General features: G+C 39.8%; 1 protein-coding gene across 5 annotated transcripts in view; it reads right to left on the minus strand.

Annotated features, from left to right (window-relative positions):
- CHD2 (chromodomain helicase DNA binding protein 2) overlaps window positions 1-23,973 on the minus strand; it is a 103,960-nt gene that overhangs the window by 44,989 nt on the left and 34,998 nt on the right. For all 5 annotated transcript variants that reach the window (XM_080914901.1, XM_080914902.1, XM_080914904.1 and 2 more), the window contains 12 exons: window positions 22,581-22,806; window positions 21,811-21,911; window positions 20,850-20,894; window positions 20,512-20,690; window positions 18,692-18,816; window positions 15,398-15,614; window positions 13,614-13,703; window positions 12,751-12,941; window positions 8,035-8,223; window positions 4,688-4,850; window positions 4,169-4,321; window positions 2,475-2,546 (listed from right to left, as the gene is read on the minus strand). In XM_080914901.1, the coding sequence (XP_080771027.1) occupies window positions 2,475-2,546; window positions 4,169-4,321; window positions 4,688-4,850; window positions 8,035-8,223; window positions 12,751-12,941; window positions 13,614-13,703; window positions 15,398-15,614; window positions 18,692-18,816; window positions 20,512-20,690; window positions 20,850-20,894; window positions 21,811-21,911; window positions 22,581-22,806 (1,751 nt within the window). The remainder of the gene's footprint in view (window positions 1-2,474; window positions 2,547-4,168; window positions 4,322-4,687; window positions 4,851-8,034; window positions 8,224-12,750; window positions 12,942-13,613; window positions 13,704-15,397; window positions 15,615-18,691; window positions 18,817-20,511; window positions 20,691-20,849; window positions 20,895-21,810; window positions 21,912-22,580; window positions 22,807-23,973) is intronic.

Raw genomic sequence — 23,973 nt, forward strand, 5'->3', positions numbered from 1 at the left:
ATGAGTGCTCAGAAAAACATGTGGGCAGAGGGAAAGTAAATTAAATACCCAAGTTTGTTTTATTTTGTTTTTTTAAAGCTAAAAGTACCACTATTTTCAGAGCATCTGATCATCTGTTTCAAAAAGTAACACTTCTTTTTTCTTTCTTGTACAATTTTTTTGTTGTTGTTTTGTGTATGTACATGAACATGCATGTGCTGGGCCATTTCACCATCCTCCAAAAGTAAATGCCTTTTGAGTTCAAAACTACCGCTAAAAACTTGGCCTGGGGTCAAATGCGGTGGTCTGGCACTCAGGAAGCAGCAGCAGGAGGGTCAGGGTGTCAAGACCATCCTTAATTATATACTGAGTCTGACACCAGCCTGGGCTACAAGGGACTCTGTCTCTAAAAACAAAACAAATTAGTAAATAAACAAACTGCTGACTTGGGGAATGAACCTCAATAAATGGATCTATTTAACGGATAACAGAGATACACTAGATAGGTAGATAGGTAGACAGAAAGAAGGAACAGAAAGAACAAAGCTCTTCACCTTGTAACAGTCATAATCCATGGCATTAAGCAATGAAAACACAAAGAGGGAGGCAGCTGCCTTACAAAAATTTTAAATAATCACAGTAATAATTAGTCAACAGCTGAGAATACACATAATATGTAGATTAACAGCAGACAGTTTAGGGTAAGATGTCTAAAACTGTAACTATAAGCCAAACACTGAATGATCTCATAAACAATTTTTAATGTCACAAGAAAAAAATAAACTACATGTTGTTTATGTCTACTGTCTACATAATAGGTTTAAGAAGCCTTTGAAGTGTGATGCTGTTCAAAGTAATGTAAGATGGGAGTATGTGAGCAGAAACTAGATCATTAACTTTAAGGAACTGAACACTATGCATCCAAATGCTTTTTAAGTACTCGTTATTTTGTATCTATTTCAAATGATAACAACATGGTAAAGAAACAGCAGGACTGGACAGATGGCTTGGGGTTCAGAGCACGTGCTGTTCTTGTACAACAGTTCCGTACAGCTCAGTCCATGTCAGTTCACAACCATTTGTAACTCCACTTCTAAGGAATCCAACACCCTCTTCTGGCCTCCTCTAGAGCCAGGGGCCAGGCAAGGGGCACCAGGCACCAGGCTCATATGTAGTACATGTACAGACATGCAGGCTAAGGAGTTAGCCACGTACAATAATAGAAAAGAACAGTAGATACATGAAAAAAATTACTGGAGATCAAATTTTAAGGTGTTGGGCTGGGGATTGAGCTTGGTGACAGAGTGCCCGTCTAAGCAAGCACAAAGCCCTGGGTTTGATCCCCTTGAGGGTGTGGGGGCAGTAGAAGGTTTCCTAAGGCCTTTAATGACATGAGAAAAATTAACTAAGTATAATTTTGACCAAAATCAGACAAAGTCACACAAAGCATGATTCCAATAATGTGCGTGGATGAGACAGACAGTTTGATCTGTACAGACACAGAGCGCAATGTCACTGTGTCACTGGGGTAAAGGCTTCACTAGGTATGCTTCACCATCTACATCTGACAGATGGGCACATGACATCATCCCCAAAAGTATAAGATTCATTTTAAAAGGCTACAAAGTAAGTCAGAGAAACCATATTTTATATATGGCTATCAGAGAGAATCAGAATCAAAAAATAAAACTACCTTCAGATATTAAGATTTAGATGACAGAAGTATCCAGAACAGTAGTACACTAAGACCATCCACAAATTCAGAGGCTAACTAAGTCTCTAGAAGGTGCCCACTCTCCACAAGCCTGCCTGTGTACTTAGGCCAACTCCATGCTCCCTTTTCTTACCTGTTAGTGTCACTCACACCAACACTCTTCTCCACACTTCGAGCTCTGTCATCTGACCAACTGATATGCACATAGAAATGTACTCAGGGTTTCTAACTTGGTTAAAATAGCTCTAATACAGGTGTGTCCAAAGCTATACACTTAGCAAAACCAAGGAGGACATTCAGTAATGTAAAACTGTAGCAGGGAAAGAACACGAGGCTACATCACACTAACAGGTTGGTAACTCAAACTTGGCAAACATTCTACTTAAGCATCAGTACCAAAGGGGTGGGGGGGGAGAGAAAGAGAGAAGAACCTTGGACAACATGGATATCAGGGTTAATTCTACTGGCCTGGCCCATCATAACCTTACCTCCCTATTCTTTCTAATTCATAAATTTGGTAAGCCAATAGCAAACATTACTAGTTCAGCCTAAGGAAGCTAGGAAAGCCTGTACATGCTTGTCCAGTGAGGAACAACAAAACTAGGTATCTTTTAGAACAGGAGTATCTTGTTATCTCGTCAAGACAGGAGAGGTGTGTATGTTATAAAATGTTTCTGAAACACAACACACTGAAATGGAAAAAGACTCCCCCACACAAAGTGTGGTGGCTTTTTTTTTAATTATTATTTTACACAACATATTAAAACCATGCATAATGTACCTCAGACCCATCTGCATTGAAATGATCCAATGCCTGTTTTCGGATTTCTCCCTTGATAGAACCATCCAGGCGCTGTAAAAAGAAACCACAGAAAATGTTGTGTGAGGAAGATCGGCCACACTGAGAATAGAACGTCGGGCTTGCAACCCTCATCTCCCAGACTGCACGGAGTAAAAATAACAAGAATCGGCTGGCAAAGTAGCATAGAGGGATGTGTAAACAGCATGGCCACTGCGACCTCAGCTCTCCAGTTACAGGACCTCAGCTCTCCAGTTACAGACTCAAGGTCAGACGTTCCAGTTCAAAGGCTGTCTAGGCTGACCCAGGGATCAGAATGTCTACCAAAACCCACTAGAAAAGAGATGAAAACCCAGCCCAGCCCGTGTGCAGAGGAAACAGTGGCTCCAGTAAGTGGCTCTTACAGAAAAACAATACATGCTAGCCAACATGGCCAAAACATTAAATGCTACACAAACCAAAAACAGCACATCTAGAAACTACTGAAGTGTTCAAATTAATTGACCATATATGCCAATTTTTTTAAAAAATTGTTCTGAAATCACTATAAACTATTCATGTACTAAAACGGTATCATCAACTTGAGCCTCAGGCACTGACTTGTACAAACATTTTTTTTATTAGCTGGAAGACAGGTCACATCAAGGTACAAGTCACCATGCTGAAAATGTTCAATACATACAAAGCAAATACTGAATTTTGTACATAAAAGGCATTTCTCAGCACATAGAACTACTTTCACATTTCATCCTTAAAATTGTCCCTTAAGATGAAACACTGATTTTACAAGAGGTCAAGCTGATCCCAGCAGAGTCTGCAAAGACCTATATCCCTGCAAGCCATGAGAGGCACAGTCACTTAAACAACAACAGGTACACAGGTACGAGCTATTGACTTTACAATAAATCTGCACAGAGACTAGAACCAAAGGCATTTGCAAAGGCAGGTTCACAGCAGTATCTGAAGTAAGAAATCCCTCAGATACAAGTCCATTGTGCAGAAGCATTGAGTCATTTTCACTTGTTTCAAGAACTCCTCCTCCCAGCCTCAAACCAAGGTCACAGTCTATAGGGTTAAGGCAGAACAACACTGCTTTTATTCTTAGGATCTGCAAGCACACTCTGATCTACTTTGACAACAGATGAAGACAGGCAGTACAGATTCTTTTCTCATGCCAATTTTTCTTGTTGCTAATCTTTCCTACTACCTAGCCCATAGTAGTGCTAATGGTCGTAGGCTCAGCAGGTAAAGAGCCTCAGGACCTGAGCTAGAACTCAGGTCCCAAGATGGAAAGAGAGAAACTCCTCCTCAGAGTTGTCCTCTGGTCTCCATACAGGAACCATGTCACACAGATACCTGTGCATGTCTCTAATAATCAACAAAGTGTTGCCAGGCAGAGAGGCAGCTATGTAAATTCAAGGTCAGGCTGACCTACAAAGTAAATTCCAAAACAGCCAGGGCTACACAGTGAGACCCTGTCTCACGACAAAAACCAAAAAAAAAAAAAAAAAAAAAAAAAGCAGAAACAAACAAACCCCCCCCCCCCAAAAAAATGTCTGTTTTTTAAAAATATCAATTATCATCATAGTAACCTAAAGGAAAGAAGAAAAACTGAGGTTCTCCTGAAACCTTAATCTCAGACATCAGGTGGGAAGAGCATCACTGAGCCATCTTACCTGGAAAGGATAGTGTTTGATAGTCAGGTACTCTGCCAGGATATCCAACATCCTCACCATCTGAGAGAAGATAAGGACTCTGTTTCCCCTTTCTCGGAGTCTTGTCAACAGTTTGTCTAACAGAATCAGCTTCCCACTGCTCCTGATTAGGGACTGAAGATTCAGAAGACACCTCAGTCATTATGTTCGTTCAAACACAGTGCTCTTCAGTCGTTGTGCCCACGGCACTATATACTTCCAGTACTGACACCCGAGCTGTCCCATCACTTTTGTTCATCTGGAGACACACTCTCACTATGTAACCCAAGTGAGCCTGCAGCACATCCCCAAACATCCCTGCCATATCCAAGGGCTCCCTCAATTCCACACCGCTACTGACATCTGGCTTGTGCTTTTGAAAGCTTCCTTTGACGCTCCTTGAAGGGTAATCAAGGAAGAGAAGGAATACTTATACTTAAAAATCTAAAACAGAGCTGAGTCACTTCAGAGAGGAGAGAACAAGGAGGAGCAGCTGCGCACCTGAAGGACCTCCTGGCCCGTCTCCCGCTCGCTGTCCTCAGGAGCTTTGATCAGGTGGCAGTGGTTACAGCACTTTTTTAGCTCCATCACAATGTTAAGGAAACCAGATGTGCTGCCTCTTGTTCCTTTGGCAAGAGCCTTGTAATTCCTGGTCAGAATCCATCTGAAATAGAAACATTAATTCAAATAAGCAGACTTTACGGTGCCACAGGAAATAAAATTTAAAAAGACAGATTTTTGCTATCTTCTGTCACCTAAACAGATCCTTCACATCTCCAGGCAGAAGTGAAAAGTTGAATGATTATACCAGGTATGTCACCCTCACTGATCACAGGAAATCTAAAAGACAATTCTAGAAGGCTACAGACACCTTCATGTGTGTGTGTGTGTGTGTGTGTGTGTGTGTGTGTGTGTGTGTGTGTGTGTGTGTTCATAAGAAATCATCACTAAAGAACTCCTATTACAATTTTTAAAACTGGGAGTGAGTCATTTAACAGTAAGACTCTGATTAAGTTAAATACACTGTAAGAGCACATGATGCTGCACACCTGTAACCCTGCCCTTCGACCCAGCACTCAGGAGGCTGAGTCTAGAGAGTATCAAGGTCAGGCCAAAGGAGAGAGACTATACAGTGAGATCCTGTCAAAGGGTTGGAGAGTGAAGTGGAGGACAGACAGAAACGGCATACCTGCAACACCAGCAATTAGGATGCTGAGAAAGAAGGAAGGAAATCTGAGAACCAGCCAAACCCACAAAGAGAAAATATGGTACTATTTAGTTGTAAAGAATTCATTAAACTTTATACCACACAGAGAACCCCTAGGCCACAAGTATGCAATCTTCAAGTCCCACCCGCTGCCCCCCCCCATAAACTAGTCAGTAAAATCCCTTAAGTGACTGGTTGGTTCTGGTTTGAGAGAGAGAAAATGGAAAACATGAATATGAGACACTCTATCATTTAGAGAGTAAAACAGCTACCAACTATAATAAGGATAGCATTCCTAAGACAGAATTCTGAACTCCAAACTCCAAAACATTTAAGGATGAACGTGATGCTGCAAATGAAAAATTCCACACCAGGACTTATGCAAAACTTAGTCAAATGTAGGGGCACTAAAAATATGAAGTGTGCTTGTGCATAAATGGACACAGAAACAGGATTATATACAAATTTACAAAGTCAGAATGTACTCAAACACAGCACTGAGAACACTAAGGTAAAAGGAGCATCAGTTTGGAGCCGACTCGTGCTCTACACAAGACTCCATCTTAAAAAGAGAGACAAAGTCAGATGCTTGTTTGTTTAAACAACAGACGGAAGAGTTATACAACAAATTATACTGAATAAAGTGCTATGTAGATCCTGAAACAAACAAGACTATCATGAGTGGTTCTGTGCATGAGTGTATAGTGTATACATTTGTACATTCAAACTTAGGAATGTAAATATTCTGTGGACATTATTAAACTGTTAAGAAACTGTTAGGTTATTAAACTGTTAAGAAATTATTAGCTACTTTTAGGCATGAAAACAGAGCAGTCTTTGAAGAACACTTTTGAAGACTACTTTGAAGACTAAGTTGTCTTTCTTGGGGTGAACAGATGGCTCAGAGGTTAAGAGCACTGGCTGTTCTTCCAGAAGAACAGGGTTCAAATCCCAGCACCCACATGGCAGTTCATAACTGCCTGTGACTCTAGTTTTAGGGGATCCAACAATTTCACATAGAAATATAAATGCACAAGAAATAAAGATAAAAAATGAGTTGTTTTAAGTAAAAGAAGTCTCTTTCAGAGACACACACTAAAAAAGAAATACATGAAAAGATACTGGTGAACGAATAAAGGCCTGAAGCTAGGTTATGAGCAGATGAGACGTTACCACACTAATTTTGCTTATAGTAAAATTATAACTCCCCATAATAATATTTCTAAAAGACAGACAGGGTTAGGGCTACATATAGTATAGCAGTGTCTGCCCGGCACGAGTGATATGCAGACACATGCATAGACACATGCACAGATGCACCCTATTTCATGAAAATTAAGTGTAAGTGCCCATAACAAGCACACTGGATGCTGTCATCCATGCTAGTCTCCCTATTCCCGAATTTCTGTACAATACGTTAAGCCAAAGCCCACAACTTGTCCGTGCCACTTGGAGGACTAGAAAGGAAGGAGTGCTCTCTCCTCAGCTCTCCTTGCACATGCCTGTCTTAAATGACTGTGCACAATGACTTGTATCTAGCCATACAAGGGATTCTAGAAGGAATATGTTCCATTCATCTTCATTATTTCTAATAGCTAGGAGAATGTCTAGCATAAAAAAAAAAAAAAAAAAAAAAAAAAACCCTTCACGGAAGATTCAATTATTGGAAAACAAAACCAAAAAATGTTTAGCTTAACTGATCAGTGTTAGAGTATTAGCACTAAAAACTAAGGGCTAAAGAGTTGGCTCGGTAGGTAAGAGCATTTACTGATCTTGCAGATGACCTAGGTTTGGTTCCCAGCACTCAACAGTTCCAGGAGATCTAACACCGTCTTCTAATTTCTGCAGACAACAGGCATGCCTGTGACGCACACACGTGCATGTAGGCAAAACTCTGATATATACACAACATAAAATAAATAAATAAACCTGAAAAAAAAGTTCTGATTGACAAACTTCAGATCATTTACATAACTGTAAGTACTGTGCAAACTCTTAGTCTTATGGAAAAAACAAAAAACATCCTAGCTGGGCAGTGGTAGCACATGACTTTAATCCCAGCAACCTAGAGGCAGAAGCAGATGGATCTCTATGAATTTGAGGCCAGCCTGGTCTACAAAGCAAGTTCCAAGACAGCAGTGCTATACCGAAAAACCCTGTCTAGGGAAAAATAATAGAGAGGAAGAAAAAGAGGGAGGGAGGGAAGAAGGAAGGGAGGGAAGGAAGGAAAGAGAGAGAGGGGGGAAGGAGGAAGACCTTTTCTTCTGATTGAGTATAAATTTCAACTTAAATCCATGTTGAATCTCCAGACAAAGCTCAGTGGTCTCTAGTAACCTGAGGCCAGGTAGAGAGCCTGTCTTAAAGCACAGAAAGCTTTACTGAGTACTCTCCAAGATTTATAAGGTTCTAGGCTTAATTTAGAGAAAGAACATAGAGAGAGGGAGGGAGGGAGGGAGGGAGGAAGGGAGGAAGGGAAGGAGGGAAAAGAAAAGAAAAACCAAAACCTATGTTCAGGTTTTACTTTTAGAAAGGCAGGTATTATTACTAGAGATCAAGAAAAACCAAAACCTATGTTCAGGTTTTACTTTTAGAAAGGCAGGTATTATTACTAGAGATCATCTACCTCTTGGCAGGAACTTACTTATAATACTGTTTCTGAAGGGCTGACATCTCCACCCTGAGAATCTGCTCCACTTTGGCAGGAAGGGATTTCTCCACATCTTTTTTGACTCTTCGAAGAAGAAAGGGCTCTAGTACCTTATGAAGACTCTGGTAGCCATTCTCTCTCCCTTTTCCATGGTCTTCTTCAAAATCTTCCCAGAACTCAAACCTACAGAGGAAATTGTCATTTTAGTTACACACAGGGAAGACCTGATCTGAAAGTAGAGAAAAAAAAAATCTAAATCTGTCCTTCCAGAAAACGTAAAATTTGCCCATCACTACTGAATCTTTAATAAAAAGGAAGGAATAAACAAAATGTAATTCTGAAAATTCTGAAAGAGACAAGATGGCTCAGCAGAAAGACACATGCTGCCTGACAAAAGAAAGCAAGCTAAGCACAAGCGCTCATCACTGCCTGAGTCGTGCTAACTTAGTACGTCTTCCCAGCCACGATGGGCTGCGCACTAGAACTCTAAGCCAAGAAACCCTCCCTGAAGCTGCTTCTGTCAGATACTCGGCCAGAAATTGTGTAAAGTAACTAACATGGCCACTACTGACTGTAGTCTTTGGGGAAGGAAAAATGAACCCATTGAACGGACATGGGACAAAGAACAGCAATGAGAACGGACACAGGGCTGGACAGAGGGCACAGCAGTGAAGACACAGGATGCACATGCAGCAACTGATGAAAAGACATCAGCCAGGACACTGAACAGTGCTGCTCAGTCTGTGGTTACTCCTCCATTCCCAAGGAAGACACTGGCACTATTTGGAGATATCTTTAGCTGTGACAACTGGCCTATAGTGGGTAAAAATCCAAGAATGCTGTAGACATCCTACGAGAAACATGACCCAGGGCAGCTGGAGTGGGGGTGGGGTGTCCAGACCAACCCAAAATATTAATGCCAAAGATAAGAAGGCCAGCACTATGAGACAGCCCTGAATGGAGGGGTACAGAACAGAGGGACTCTCCCCCAGAAAATACTGTAGTGAGACAAGGGAAAGAAAAGAGCAGGAGGGAAAAAAATGGGGAAAAGAAAAAAGAAGGAAGAACATTCTCATTTTAAAGTTTCATTAAAAGACAATTCTTTTAAATTGTTCTGTCAAACCAACAATTCTAACACAGTATCCTAATTTTACAATGTCAGGAGAATTTAAGTTATTGAGCATTAACCTGAAGATTAGGCTGAAATATACAAACCCTGGAGAATCCATGAATAGGTTTAAGATGAACACTAAGAATATGACTACTAGGCAGTAAAGGACAAACAAGAATAAGTAGCTAAATGACAGGAAGGGGGTCAACCATATTATTTATATCAAAGAAGATGCCTCAACCTAAGCAAAAAGGAAAAACCCAAAAACTTGTATCTAACATTTCACTCCCACCAACTCTATTCAACAATGTTCTTAACACTGTATAAGTTAGACAAGACATAAAAGGCATTCACATATGAAAAAGAATTAAAGCCTACACATGGAAGAAATATGGGCCTCTGAGTAACATTACAAAGAAAACTGGTAACAAAAGGAAGTTATAGGAACAAGATTATGAATGTGAATATGATAAATATGTAACCTAACTGTCCCTCTGCTCTCTACCTGCTCTGGATTCTAGCTGTGCTCTATGTCCTAACTGTAGCTCTGTGCTCAACACTACTTCTAAACCAATGGTTCTCAGCCTTCCTAATACTTTGACCCTAATACAAGACATCTAATGATGCGGTAACCTTCCCCCGCCCCCCACCAAAAGTTTAATTTCAATGCTACTTCCCAAAAGAGTTGTTCAACTTGCAAAGGGGTTTTGAGCCATTGCTCTGTACTTAAGTGTAACTCTGAACTCTTACATCTCTGCACGCAACTGCAGACCTAGACAGACTGTCTCTATGCTCAGCTGTATTTCTCTCTAACTGCAGCTCTAGACTCTAGATAGTCCTAACGAGATGAAAAGAATGGTGTAAGAGGGCTCAGGGTGTACAATTAGCTCAGCAGAAAGCACTGACCCATCTAGTCAACACACTCACACAGTCCTGGGTTTTATCCCCAGCATCTTACCAGGACAACAAAATGTCCTAAAATGCAACCAAGAGTTGAAAAATATAATTAACAAAAATAGTTTAAGATTTTTAACAATGAAACTACTAAACACTACTGAGAAAAATTTCACAGCTAAATAAAAAGAGAAAACCTTCCTTGACCATGGAATAGAAAGCTCAGTTATTATTAGATTAATAACTCTTCCTTAACTGCTAAGACTCAACACAATCCAAACAAAAATTCCAGTAGGTTCTCCCCCAGGAATTAATGAGCTGATCTTGAAATAGAAATTAAAGCCTGAGTAGACAAAATGCTTTGAGAAGGAATGAAACTGAGTCTTACATTCTCCGTGTTAAATACTATAAACAGCAGGACTACAGACAGCACTGTGCACAGGGACGGACATAAGCATTTGTGGCAGACAGACCAGAAATAGATCCTTTCTGTCTCAACTAAGAGCTTTGGAATATGCTGCCTTCAAAAAATGATGCTCTAACAACTTTCCAATTTGCTCAGTGAGGAAAAAGAAAACTGAATCAAGGTCCTAACCCTTCATGCACTCAGTGCAGCAAAATAAAATACAAACCTAATGTGACAGCTAAAATTTATAAACAATGTCTTCTTGGTCCATGGTTAGGCCTATCTGTTTTTATACAAATGACACAAAAACAACTTGATAAATTATATTTAAAGGTTAAATTCTGTCTCTTCAAAAGATGTTATAGAAATAAAAAGAAAAGCCAGTCACATGCCAATAGTAGTTGCATCAGGAGTGTTTCACAGAAATGAACTGTTCGTCTCACAAACATATAAATTAATTTTTAATTTTATATATGTGAGTACACTGTCGGTTGTCTTCAGACACACCAGAAGAGAGCATCAGATCCCATTACTGATGGCTGTGAGCCACGACGTGGTTGGTGGGAATAAAACTCAGGACCTCTAGAAGAGTAGTCAGTGCTCTTAACCCTGAGACATCTCTCCAGCCCCAACAATTCAATTTTTAAGAGCTGAAGCGTTGCTGTTAAAATTCTATTTAATTTTATGTGTAAAAGTGTTTGCCAGTATGTGTGTTAATGCACCAAGTACATGCCATGCCTGCAGAACTAAAAAAGGATTCCATATTCCCTAGAGCTAGGAATTTACAAACAGTTGTGAGCTGCAATGGGCTGTGTAGGAACTGAACCCATGGCTCCAACAAGAACAGCAAGTGCTCTTAACCACTGAGTCAGCTATCTACCCCTAATCTAACTTTTTTCTTTCTCTTTCCAGACAGGGTTCATCTGTGTAGCCTTGGTATCTTAGAACTCACTCTGTAGACCAGGCTAGCCTTGAACTAGAGATTTCCCTGCCTTTGCCTCCTGAGCGCTGGGATTAAAGGTGCGTGCCTGGCCCGCCAGTCTAATTTTCTTAAAAAGATTTGAATAAATATTTCACTAAAGAAGCTCAAATAGCCAAAGAGACAACGAGAAGATGCTTAACATCCTTACTCTATATAATGAAAAAAATTATGGAACATTATACAATTATGTCAATTATACAATTAGTAATTAAATTGCTTACTGTCTGTCAGTTACTGTCAGGTAGTATGAACCACCAAAGAATGAGGCAAGCAAGATCCCTAGTATTTCTACAAGCCTAATTCAGTGATATGCAGCAAAGCAGAAATAGGGTTGGGAACGATAAAAAAAAGGAGGTGGATGTCACTTAAAAATATGAAGGAACATTCCAGATTAACAGAGTAGGAATGGCTCAGCATGTGAGAGACAGGAAGATGGCCAGGGCAGCTGGAATGGAACAAGTGGCATGAGTCAGGATGACCCAGGATCCAGATCACTACAGTCTTCCAAACTAGACAATGAATTTAGACTTTGTCCTAAGCTGTCACTGAGCAACACTAGATAATTTTATGTCTGCCAAATGAATGTATATACTATGTGTCTGTCCTATACGATTTATCTAATAATAATAAATCAAAGTACTGTGAGAGGCAGCTTGGATTGAGTAGGATTAAACCCAATGCTTCTGTTATCACAGACTGGATTTAAGGCATGTCAGACTGTGTATCATACACTTCCTTCATGTAGCTTTGAGACTTTGTTTGGATTTATGCTTTTTGAGGCAGAGAGTTACATGGAGCTGACAATGGGTACACGATCAATAGCTGACATTGAATTACTTCCTAATCCTCCTGCCTTAACTTCTCAAGTGCTGGGATTAATTACAAGAAGCGTCACGACCTCAGCTGACCCTCATTATGTCTTGATTATTTCCCAAATGCTTTAACTAATTCAAACCTATGGTAGGCAACTATATAATCCTCCTTAACAGGTATATTTGTTTAGCTTCTATCCCTTTAGTATACGAGATTTTAATACAGCTGCTTCTGCCTCAGATGAATGCTTTCCGTTTCCCATGCTATCAGCTTCGCTAAGTCTATTAAGAGCATCAGAAAGTTCCCAGACATGGCGGTATATATACACACTTCAATGCTAGGATTTGAGAGGCAAAGGCAGGCAGATCTCTCTATGGGTCTACATAGTTACTGGATAGCCAAAAGTACATACTGAGACCCTTTCTCAAAAGTACAAGAGGGGTGGGGGAGAACTGGCATATCAGACATTCTAGCACCTTTTGAAACAAACAGGAAGGAGCTTACTTCTCCGGCATAATAAAGTGCAGCAAGGACCAAAGTTCCTTGAGGGAATTCTGAAGAGGGGTGCCCGTGATCAGTAGCCTATGGTTGGACTTGAAATCAATCAGAGTTTTATACAATAAAGAGTCATCATTCTTCAACCGATGGGCTTCATCTACTCCCAGGAAGGCCCAGTTAATACTGCCCAGCACGGTCTAAAGTGAAAAACAGAACAGATGAGCCACCAGGTCAGAAGGGCACCCAAAAGTGCTTACATATCTAAATAATTTCTGTTCAAATTCCAAAGGTATACACATAGACACATTTATTCACAGATTTAATACATATTAGCACTCTTCTGCTCATTCTATCAATGGCCGAATTCAGGTTCATCTAAAGCTCTAAGTGAATCTCTTATACAATCCACTACTACAAGCCTCTTCATCTAAGAGGCTGAAAACTGGTATGCTGAACAAAAACAGAAACAAAAACTCTACATTAATTTGTCTTCACAAGACTCTTGCCTTTTTTGCCACCCGAACATTGCAACACAGAAAACACAAGACCACCAGACTGAATATAGAATAGAAGCATTTACCACTTAATAACTTTAGAAGGAACTCTCCAATCACTGCAGAGTACCTCAGTGCAGCTTCAATATCCTTCCCTCCTGAACCCTGCTTAATTCACCTGGACTAAGGCACCCTGACCTCCCATTCAACGGCGAAGTTGTGTTCTCACAATTTTAGCATGTGAGGAATACTTCAAGTTTGTTTGTTTGCTTCACCTTTTAAACAAAGCAAGAGTAACATGACAGGTGGGAAGCACAGCCCCACTGTAACAGGATACACATGGGCAAGACTTAACCTTTATTACTAATTACACACCTTATCTTTTAATAGGATCTCATATGTTGTTATAAGTGCATTGAACTTCAACCTTTTGGTTTGTGAATGAATCCACTCATATTCCCTTATCTACAAGAAGAGAAAAACAATGATTAAGACATAAGTTCTACTTCCAAGTTTTTGAAACAAAACACATCTTGTAATAGATGCAATAGAAACAACAGACAAGTCTCCTGAGACCTGAATGAGCAACGTACACACTCTAAGGAGACTTAATGTGACTCACGCTAGGACACGGGAGTCCAACTACAGACCACTGAGCAGGAAAAACTTTACTATCATTTCAAATAAAACAGACTCTCCAGCAAAGATCTGACTAAGTGTGCAGAGTATATCAGCAATTAAAGTTGGGGAATTAAAGTCAGGCATACTAGCACACACCTTTAATTACAGCATTTAGAAGGCAGAGGCAGGCAGATTTGTATGAGTTTCTTGAATACAGAAAGCCTGTCTCAGAAGGAAAAAAAAAAAAGCCTTTAGGGACTTGTACTAAATGAAGTATGGCTTTCCCAGACTCTTGGAAAGTTCTTAGGGAAACGAAATTCCATTATTCTTTGCATATGGTAATATTTATTAAGAATTAACAAATTATAATCAATAGCTTGGCCAGATATAATCACTAATCATGATATATCCCCAAGAAAAACTAATTTTACAAAGTGAAAATATAACGTAAGTAGAAAATAGTGAGATATGTAAAGAAACTGGAAAATTAATCTATGGTGACATAGATCAGAAACTCAGCAAATATGATGGCTAGTAACAATTCTTATGTTTGTTGACTTAGGAAACAGAAAGAAAGGCAATGAGTACCTATAAGTAACTGCTACCAGAGACTAAAGAGGAGCGTTGGGTGCCTGCCATAGAGCAAAACACCGGTTTGCATTCTCCTTTAATAACTATCAAATTAATGGTACTAAAAAGTACTACAGTCTTACAAAGTCAAAAAAAGGTACATGAAACTTAGTGAAGTTTTTAATGCAGATGATATGTTTTAATCCAGATGATATGTTTTATTTTGCTTTGCTTGCAGAGCTGGCAATAAAACATAGGCCCTCAAGCATGCTAGAGTCAATCACTGAGCTACAACCCTAACCCAAGTCAGACTGTTTTAATGACAGCATTTAATAAAAACAAGTTTGAAACTATGGAAATACGTTTGCAGCATTTATCCAAAATGCTGAAGATTCCCAGGGGCCGGCTCTTAGTACGAGCGATGTCCAAAACCCATGTTAAAATAGAAGGGCACAAGGGTGAAAGTCCAGGACCAGACAGTTGAGTGTCTGGAGAGCTGAGGCTCCACTTCTACCATTCTGTCCATCCAAAAGCAGGGGTCAGACAGAGGCCCTGGATAGCTGCTGCCATCAACTGAAAGACTATCATGAGGATTACAATACCTAACACAAGAACTAGCACACAGGAGGTACTCAAAAAGTCGTTCATTTCTCAAAAACACATTTGCTAAATTTACTGTGTGCTAAATTCATGATACCCAAGTCAATGTTTGGTACCAAACAAGACTCCTAGAAATGTACTGCCCTCCTTTATAAGGAAAGTGGATCATAAATATAAAAATCAAACTAGTTGTAATGCAACTCTCCCAGCTCTCAGGAGGCTGAGGCAGGAGGAGTACCACAAGTTAGAAGCCTGCCTGAGCTGCATTAAATAGTGTTGGGAAGTGCTAACTGACTTTCTGTAAGACCCTGAGTCAGTCTCCAAACTACACCTCTACCTGACCCCGCACTTCACCTCTTTCTACGCACCGTGTTCCTGCTCATCAGGTCACCTATGTAAACCACGACGTTAACCTCCGGCGCCCAGATCTCAAACTCTCTCTGCCATGAGGTAAGGGTGGATAAGGGGACGACTATGAGAAAGGGCCCATAGAGCTGGTGCTGGTGAAACAGGTAGGAGAGAAATGATATGGTCTGGATGGTCTTTCCTAGGCCCATTTCATCAGCAAGGATTACACTGTTACTTCTGCAGGAAGAAAACAATACAAAGTAATTAGATATTGAGAAAAACATCCATGTGCACAAAATACACAGTTCACAATAACCACAAAGAAAAGCATCAGTTTGTCCTTTTAATGAATTTCTCTTCATCTTCAGTGACTCATGCCTCCTAAATATGGAAAAAAGCAGTGACTCATGCCTCCTAAATATGGAAAAAAGCAGAAGACAGAAACAACTGACCAGGCAATCTATCTGTAAGTACAGTCAATATTTAGATTACACGTAAGGTTCCCAATCTTATACGTAAAGTTCTGAATTATATTGTCTTCACGGCTATCCCTCTAACAGACACGCTTAATCGTAGAAGCATACAGGCATGTAGCCTTGGGTTCATTAATATACAAAGGAGTAAACTGTCTATCAGCATTGCTATTGAATACTATACCAACAGTCCTGTGCCTCTGCTCAAATTACCTTCCCCATTCCACTGTATTCTATTGCTTTCCACTTGACTAATCAACACCACATCTCCTAATTCATAGACCTACTAGGTGCAGGTGTAAAAGGATGGGTTTTTGTATTGTGTGTAGTGCAAGAGACAGAGCCCAAGGCCTTGTATATTCTAGGCAAAGAGGAACTGTTTTAAATATGCCACAGACAACAAATTCCTGGCCTCAGTGCAACTGAACGAGACTATGCAAGAAAGAGTGTAAGATTCTAAGGTGATTGTTGTGGGTTTTCATTTTTTTGTCTTGTGTTCTATGAAGCAGATTCTCACTATGTAGGCCAAGATGATCTGGGATTTGCAATCCTCCTGCCTCTGACTTACAGAGCTAGTAGTAGAGGATTCTAAACCTTGAATGAGAACACCTTTGACTGCTGCAAGGGTTCATGGGCCAGTACTAGGAAATAAGCTGAATTTCCATTTCTTTTTTTTTTTTTTTCTTAATTTTACAAATATAAAAAGAAAAGCAAATGAAGAAAATGATCACAGTTAGAAAAGTATGTTTGGGAAACAGAAAGTAACCTATATGGCAGGAAACTAGAGATCTAATATAACACAGTCTGTAAACAGTATTACAGGTCAGTGAGATGCTAAAGTGTAAAGACATGTGCCATGAAGACAGTCTCCAGCATCAGAGAGTGGGAAACACAAGTCCCTCCTCTCAGCCATGCAAGTATATAAGCACACACAGGTCATATTCAAAGCAAAGTCTTTTTTAAAAATTAATAAATAAAAAACAGTGCCTGCCTTTAGCCAAGGTTCCGGGTTTCCTTCAGTACCAGAGCTGGGCAGCTGCCAAGGACACTCACAACTCTGATAGCAGTTGGCTGTTTATGACTTTGTGCTTCTCCTGGTTACCTCAGTTCATCTGGTTCCTTCCCAAGCCAGAATATGTAAATGGCCCAAACCCAGTGCCAGCTATTCAGCTTCACCCCTCAGTGGCTTGCTCTCTTTTGAGAGGGGACTCCTCCTATTTCCCTGCAGACACCAGTTCTCCTTCCGGCTTTCAAAGCCTAAGTCCCACTTGGAGGACTTGGACCAGCCTAGTTTTGGAAGGCTCTTGGTAGGTCTTGCCTTCTTTCCCACCCTTTCTGACTCTTTAACCCAGAAACATCATGTCTCCAGAGGTGCACAAATGTCAGTATACATGCTTACAAGTAAAAGCAGCACAAGACAAAGACAAGGGAAGGCAAGTGTTGGCAGCTAGACTCTCTTCAGGAGCTGTGGCTGGTTGGTAATCCTTGTTAAGTGGGGGTTAAGGCACATAGACCTGAAGGCGCTTGTATTCTTGTTCCTGTACCTGGAGAGATACTGCTACCTGAAGCAAGCCATCCCTTCCTGCTCTCAGCTATACTCATGCTACTGGGAATTTCAACCAAAAGTTTCTGCGCCTAATGAACTGGTTTGCATGTATATGTGCTTCACTAGTGAACCAGAGTATTAAAAATATTTAATACTAGAAATAGTATTAGCTAGTAATACCAGCTAGAAAAACAAGGCATTTAATTTACCAAGATCACAAACAGATCTCTTTTAGTTAAGTCAAATTTATGAGCATCCTGAGTCTTAGAACAAGCCAGAGTTACATCCAGAGACTACCTAAAACAAACAAACAAAAACATAAAAAGCATGCTAATGACTATAATTAACAAATACTGTGCAACTCTGAACAAAGCTCATAGTATTCCTCAGCACCATCAATTATAAAATAAAATTATAGCTAGCTCATACACACAATCTCTTTAGTGACATCCAAGTCCTTACTGATCCTTTAGAAAAAGTAGGACTCACTATCTTCTGACAGCAAAGTCGTTTTAAAAAAACATTTGCATTACAATGTCAGACACATAACATTCTTTGATCGATCCCCTATTTTCCTCTTACCACGTGCCTGCTCCACCAAACCAAACCCCCCTTCCCAAGTCCCCATCTCCTTTCACATCTATTTGCTTGTATCTACATGTCTCCACTGTGTCTAATTAGATTCGCCTGCAGAAGCATGGGTAGCATCAATGAAAAAGATTTTCTCAGTCATACAAACTCAAACACTGACATTTCTTCAGTGTTCAATACTACATTCAATTGAAAAGACGAGTAATGAAGGTGCTCACCTGGTAAAAAGTCATTATAAATACGCTTATAACTAGAAAGCATCTTCCTAAAACAGGTTAGATTGGAGTACTTTTATTTTTTGAGTATTTTATTTTTCAAGCTATAATTTAATTCTGAAAAAAGATATCTACTTTAATATGAAACATTAAAGAAGGGTTTGGACTCGAGAGCACTCAGTGATGAAGAGCACTGGCTGCTCTTCCTGAGAACCTGAGCTCAGTTCCCATCACCCACAGGATACACAAGTGGTGCACAGACGTACATGCACCCACATACCTAAATAAGAACGTTTTTAAAACTGTGTGTGGGAGAAATCTGCCGTTAGCAGTGAAGGAAGTTCTCACGTGATACATCACAGATGGACAGAGGAATCACCCCTACCTTCCATCACTTAAATCCTCAGATCCCAAATGGCCCAACACTTAGCTCTTAGCATAATACTAAGCCAAACACAGCAGAGAAAATCTAACCACATTTCTACCTACTTGCACCAGGAGTGAGCAAGCCAGTTGAGTCCCTCCAGCTGATAGTCTCGGAGCTCCAGACTCTCTCCTCCTAAGTATGCTGGTTGCTTTTTCAAAGCTACAAACCGTGGTCTTTGCTTCAGTGCCTGAAGAACAAAATTCAACAAAACCTAAGTTTTAGAACACTTTTCCTTGATCTTAAACTATAATATTAGCCATATTTCAGGTGTAACCCCATCTCCCCCTTCTTATTCTGTTCTCAGAATTCATCCTGAAATCAAGTATTTTTAAATAAATTGTTCTTTTTCTGACACAAATCTATGAATGTTAATTTGCTCTCAATTTTCTCCTCCTTTACTGTGTGACACTCAAGAGTTGCCTTGAGTTACCTTTCTAATCAATACAGTAATACTCTGGAAGTCTTATTAAGTGTATTGCCTGCATGTATTTATGTGGGCTTAGTACCTGAGGTGATCATTAGAGTGCCAGGTCCCCTGGAACTAGACAGCCATGAGTTGCTGTGTGGGCATTGGGAACCAAGGCTGAGTCTTCTGCAAGAGCAACAACTGTCCTTAACTACAAAGCCTACACCCCAGCACTCTCATGTTATTAAGCACCAGGACACTCTCCACACTGGCTGCTTTCCCAGGAAACCTCAAAGGCCACTTGAGCCATTATCTCACCTCTGCTCTTCTCTGACCATGGCCTCTATACCACACTCCTGAGCAATAACCACATGCTGGCTTTCACAGACAGCAAGGGGCTGATATTAGTAACATCAACTTCAACTTCTCTAAGAGACAGTCCAAGGAATCAAGCATATTTCTAGAGCTCAGCAAATTCCAATGAGAAGAAAAGACTTGCACAATCAAACTAGCAATAAAAAGCTTGTATATTCAGTTTCTAATTTAAAATTCAAAGATATCTTTCCTGTTTGTTTTAAAGTATCTACTTTCAAATATTTCTTACAATATAGCTAATTATACAGTATCAATTTATAGAAACCAGAAAAATCATTATATAACTGATCCTTGTTTTTTTAAAAAAATTGTGTTTGTGAAGTAGACCACATGCATACAGGAGGTCAGAGAATGGTACAGAATCTCTGGGAACAGGAGCACAGGCAGCTGCAAACCACAACCTGGGTGCTGTGAGCTGAACCCACATCTTCTCCAAGAGCAGTAAGCATTCTTAATCTCTGGGCCCTCTCTCCAGCCTCTCATCCTCTCCTTCTCTCCTTTTGCTTTCTTTCTTCATCTTTTGAGACAAGTCATGTATAAACCAGGGTAGCCTTGAACTCACTACATGGGCAAAGACAACTTTTTATTTCGGATTCCTCTGCCTCTACCTCTAGAACCCTGGGATTACAGGCATGCCCGATGATACTCAGTTTTGTCTGGGGCTAAGCCACCAAACCCAAGGACTTCATACATGCAGGCATACTCTACTTTCTGGGCAAATTCAAAAGCCCACGCATAATTATTTATATTTTATTTAACTTTTAAATCCTCATTGATTCTTGTTTTATTTTTGCTTCTACATATGTGCACAATTAACCCTTTGGTTACCACACCTTTCTACAAAAATAAATAAATACATAAATAAATAAATACATAAATAAATAAAAGTGGGCTGGGGGTGGTGGTGGTGCATGCCTTTAATTCCAGCACTGGAGATGCAGAAATAAATGGATCTCCATGAGTTCAAGGACAACTTGTCTACATAGTGAATTCCCAGACAGCAGAGCAACATCATAGATCCTGTCTCAAAACAAATAAACAGAAAATAAATAAATAAAAATAAAAAATAAAATAAAATCACAAACTCCACACTCAGCAAACCTTGCATTCTCTTGTGGGAATGGTTTTAGAGTTGTTTCGACTGTGGAAGCTGTCGATACAATTCTGGAATTTCTTTCCAATCAAGGCTTCATCCTCCCAGCTGCACTCTGAGTAGGGCAGCCCCATCCACTTGCACAGATACTCAGGCTCATTTGAAGGTGCTGGCTTCCGACTGTGAGCTATAGCATGAATAAAAAAGTATCACAAAATGTCAAAGTAGGAAGCGATTTTCTTTCTTAATTTATAACCAATGAATACCATGTGAAAAAACTGTAAATAATCTGCAAAACACAAATGCTCACCTTAAACATTCCCCTAAAGTAAGAAGGGCTGCTCACCTGGAAAATCTGTTTGGCCCAGTGTAGATTTACTTGTCTTCACAGCTAAGCAAACATAAAATAAGACAGTTAAAAACATGTCAAAAAGGGCAAAGGAACAGACTGTACAAGCAAGGGACTACAGAAAAGGCTCACGAGCTGCTTTCCCAATTCCTACCACCCACCCACATGGCAGCTCACAACTGTCTGTTACCAGGGGGTTTGAAGCCCTCTTCTGGTCTCCTCATCAAAGTATGCACAGATATACATAAAGGCAAAACACCCATACACATAAAAAAGTAATTTAAAAAACATTCTTACAAATATGTGCTCAATTATCTTATGTTCACAAAGAAGCTTGTTCTATATGGCTGCCGGACCTCATCCTACTACTGTTACCTTTCAAATAAAAGGTCACTGAATGTAGACACAGAACCCCTATAATTCTCTCCTAAGGCCGCCTCAAACAGACTTGTTCTGCCAACCGTTATTTCCTCAGCCCATTTCACTGATCCCAGCTAGCCGAACTCCGAAATCCAAGAATCAAATCCAAGACTAATATTCCAAGTCATCACCTACTTCTACTGCAACAATACTCAGACCTGGAGACTCCAGCTGAACAAATGTTGTAGCCCCCAAATAATGCTTGTCTCTTAGATAACAATGAAATCACCAGTCTAAACATTTGATTTCAAGTCTAAATAAAAATCAGGTACTCCTTTGGTCCTTTCATTTCACTGTATTGGACTCATATTCTCTTAGGAAACCTTGGAACCAACATCCTTGACATTCCTTTCTCTCATCCCCCATACCCAGGCCTACAAGCAATAATTACTAGCTCTCCCTTCAAACTAAATACCGGCCTTTGTTCAGTCACAAAAAATAAAACTGCAAGACTCAGGTTATGAATTTATATTATCCTAAAGCGAAAGGTCATCTTCTCCAAGTTTACCAAAGACTGGACAAGTTCTCTCGCACTTACCTATTACTCTTTCTACTATCTGATACTGTTTATTCAACTCTGATGCCAGCTCCTGTTGGCAATTGAAGTATTCAACATCTTCAGGAGAAACTTTCCCTAACCTAAACAAAAGACCAAAACCAGCACATAGCAGTTAGAACTTGGAGATCTACATATATAAATGAGAGAGAACATTCTAAGTACAAATGTAAAATCATCTAAGTCCATATGTCTATTTCTTTGTTCATTTTCACTAGTAATAGGTCAGTGGGTTAAAAACAACAACAAAAATATTTCTGCAGATTGTATTAAAAACCAAGAGTTTTAAGCATACCATAACTCAGAGGGTTCTAGACTGTTAAATTTCACATAAGTCACCCCAGCCTAACCAGAGAAGATAACAAAATGTTCCCAAGATTGGCTCTACATGTGCATTTAAATTCCAGCCACTGACTCACTTACAGTTACACTCTGCCTCAGCTTGCCCGTCTACAAATCAGGGCAAAAAGAAAAGGGGGAAAAAACTTCACAATCTTATTATCAAGATCCAACAACATACTGAAGAAAGAAAATATAGCAAATGTTCAGAGCTACATGGTCTTATCAAATCTGAAATTTTAGTAGCTATATATGAAGACATCTCTATCAAAAACAGAACCATAAAGTGCTCAGTGCTTCTTGATCAGACTGATCAGGGCAAAATCTGAAATCCTAGATGTGTTCTCCATACATTTAAAACCTCCCTTCCCTTCGGCTGGAAACACCACTTTAATCTGCAGCACGAAACATACCACTGCTTGATCTCGTCCTCTTTCTTCTTGAAATTTTCCAGTTTTTTGAGGCCCTTCACTTTCTGCTGTTGTAAGGATTCCTCACTCTCCCACGTGCTGTGAATATATGACCATCCCTTCCACTTGATTAGGTACTGGGTTTCACCTTCTTCCCTCTCTGTGTCAAGGTCACCACTAGGATCTCCATTAGCTTCAACAGCATACACAGTGGTAGATGCTCCAGTGGCTGCAAAAGGATTCAGGTCAGCTTTAAAGAAAATGTAAGAACCAAGCAATGAAAGATTCCCAATTATGCAACTGCCAGGAAGAGTCTCTTCTTCAATAAACCAAATGTCTGGACTTACAATAAGCAGTCAACTTATTGTACAATTACACTTATTACAATAAATCAATTACAACACAGGATGGACTCAGTCCTTTCAAATATCCTGAAGGTAACACTATTTACCTTAAAGCATGTGCAAACTTGCAGGTGGAACCACACAGTCCTCTGTCCAAACACCAGACAACAAAGCAACTGAGACCTTTTCTTTTTAGTCCTGACTGTCTCAAAAAGCAAATCTCTTCCTCCAAGAATAGAGAAATAAGTCAAAATGCCTTGTCCTTCCTTACCCTCCCAAAGCTTTTAACTATCTTATCCTCAAATGACCAAACAGGGAGCTGGGGACATGATTAGTTGGGCAAGGTACCAGGTTCCCAGTCAACTGCAAGACTGAATTTCAAAACAAAAGGGGCGGGGCAGGAAAAGGACCATTATACTTGGTCTTCTCTTTTTGCAGTGTGCGGACTGGAGGGAGACCAGTCCTGTCACTCACCTATATTCCCACCCTCCTTATGAAAAGGATATTTTACAACAACCTAAGAAATATTTCAAATTGATTTTTAAAAAAATTTTCACTATAACTGAAATATGTCTGTGATGAGTCTGGTATTTTTACAAGGTGATTAAAAAACAACTAACTAACACAGATTTGCTCTATGTTAATGAGCAAGTACCTGTGCTTTATCACTACATAATGTACCATTTAAATAGATTAAATTAAAAGACACTGGAAACATTCTTTTGCCTTTAGCTCTAAAATAAGTTAGAACAATTTCTACAATTCAAAATACTAGTATGGACTTAATTTATCACATTAAAGAATATGTAAAATATTGGATTTTTGAATATGTATGCATACATAAAATTGTGGGCTCCAGATGCCACAGTTGGCACAGTGCTTGGCAAGCCTCACAAAGGCCTGATTCAACTCCCCCAGCACCACTTATACTGAAACTGGTGGGACACAACTGTAATCCCAGAATTTGGGAGGTAGAGACAGAAAGATTAGGAGTTCAAGGTCATCCTTGTGTATATATCAAGTTAGAGGCCAGCCAAGGCTACCAGAGACCA

This window comes from Micromys minutus (genome assembly GCF_963924665.1).
Source record: "Micromys minutus genome assembly, chromosome: 3".
Classification (NCBI taxonomy): Eukaryota; Metazoa; Chordata; class Mammalia; order Rodentia; family Muridae; genus Micromys; species Micromys minutus.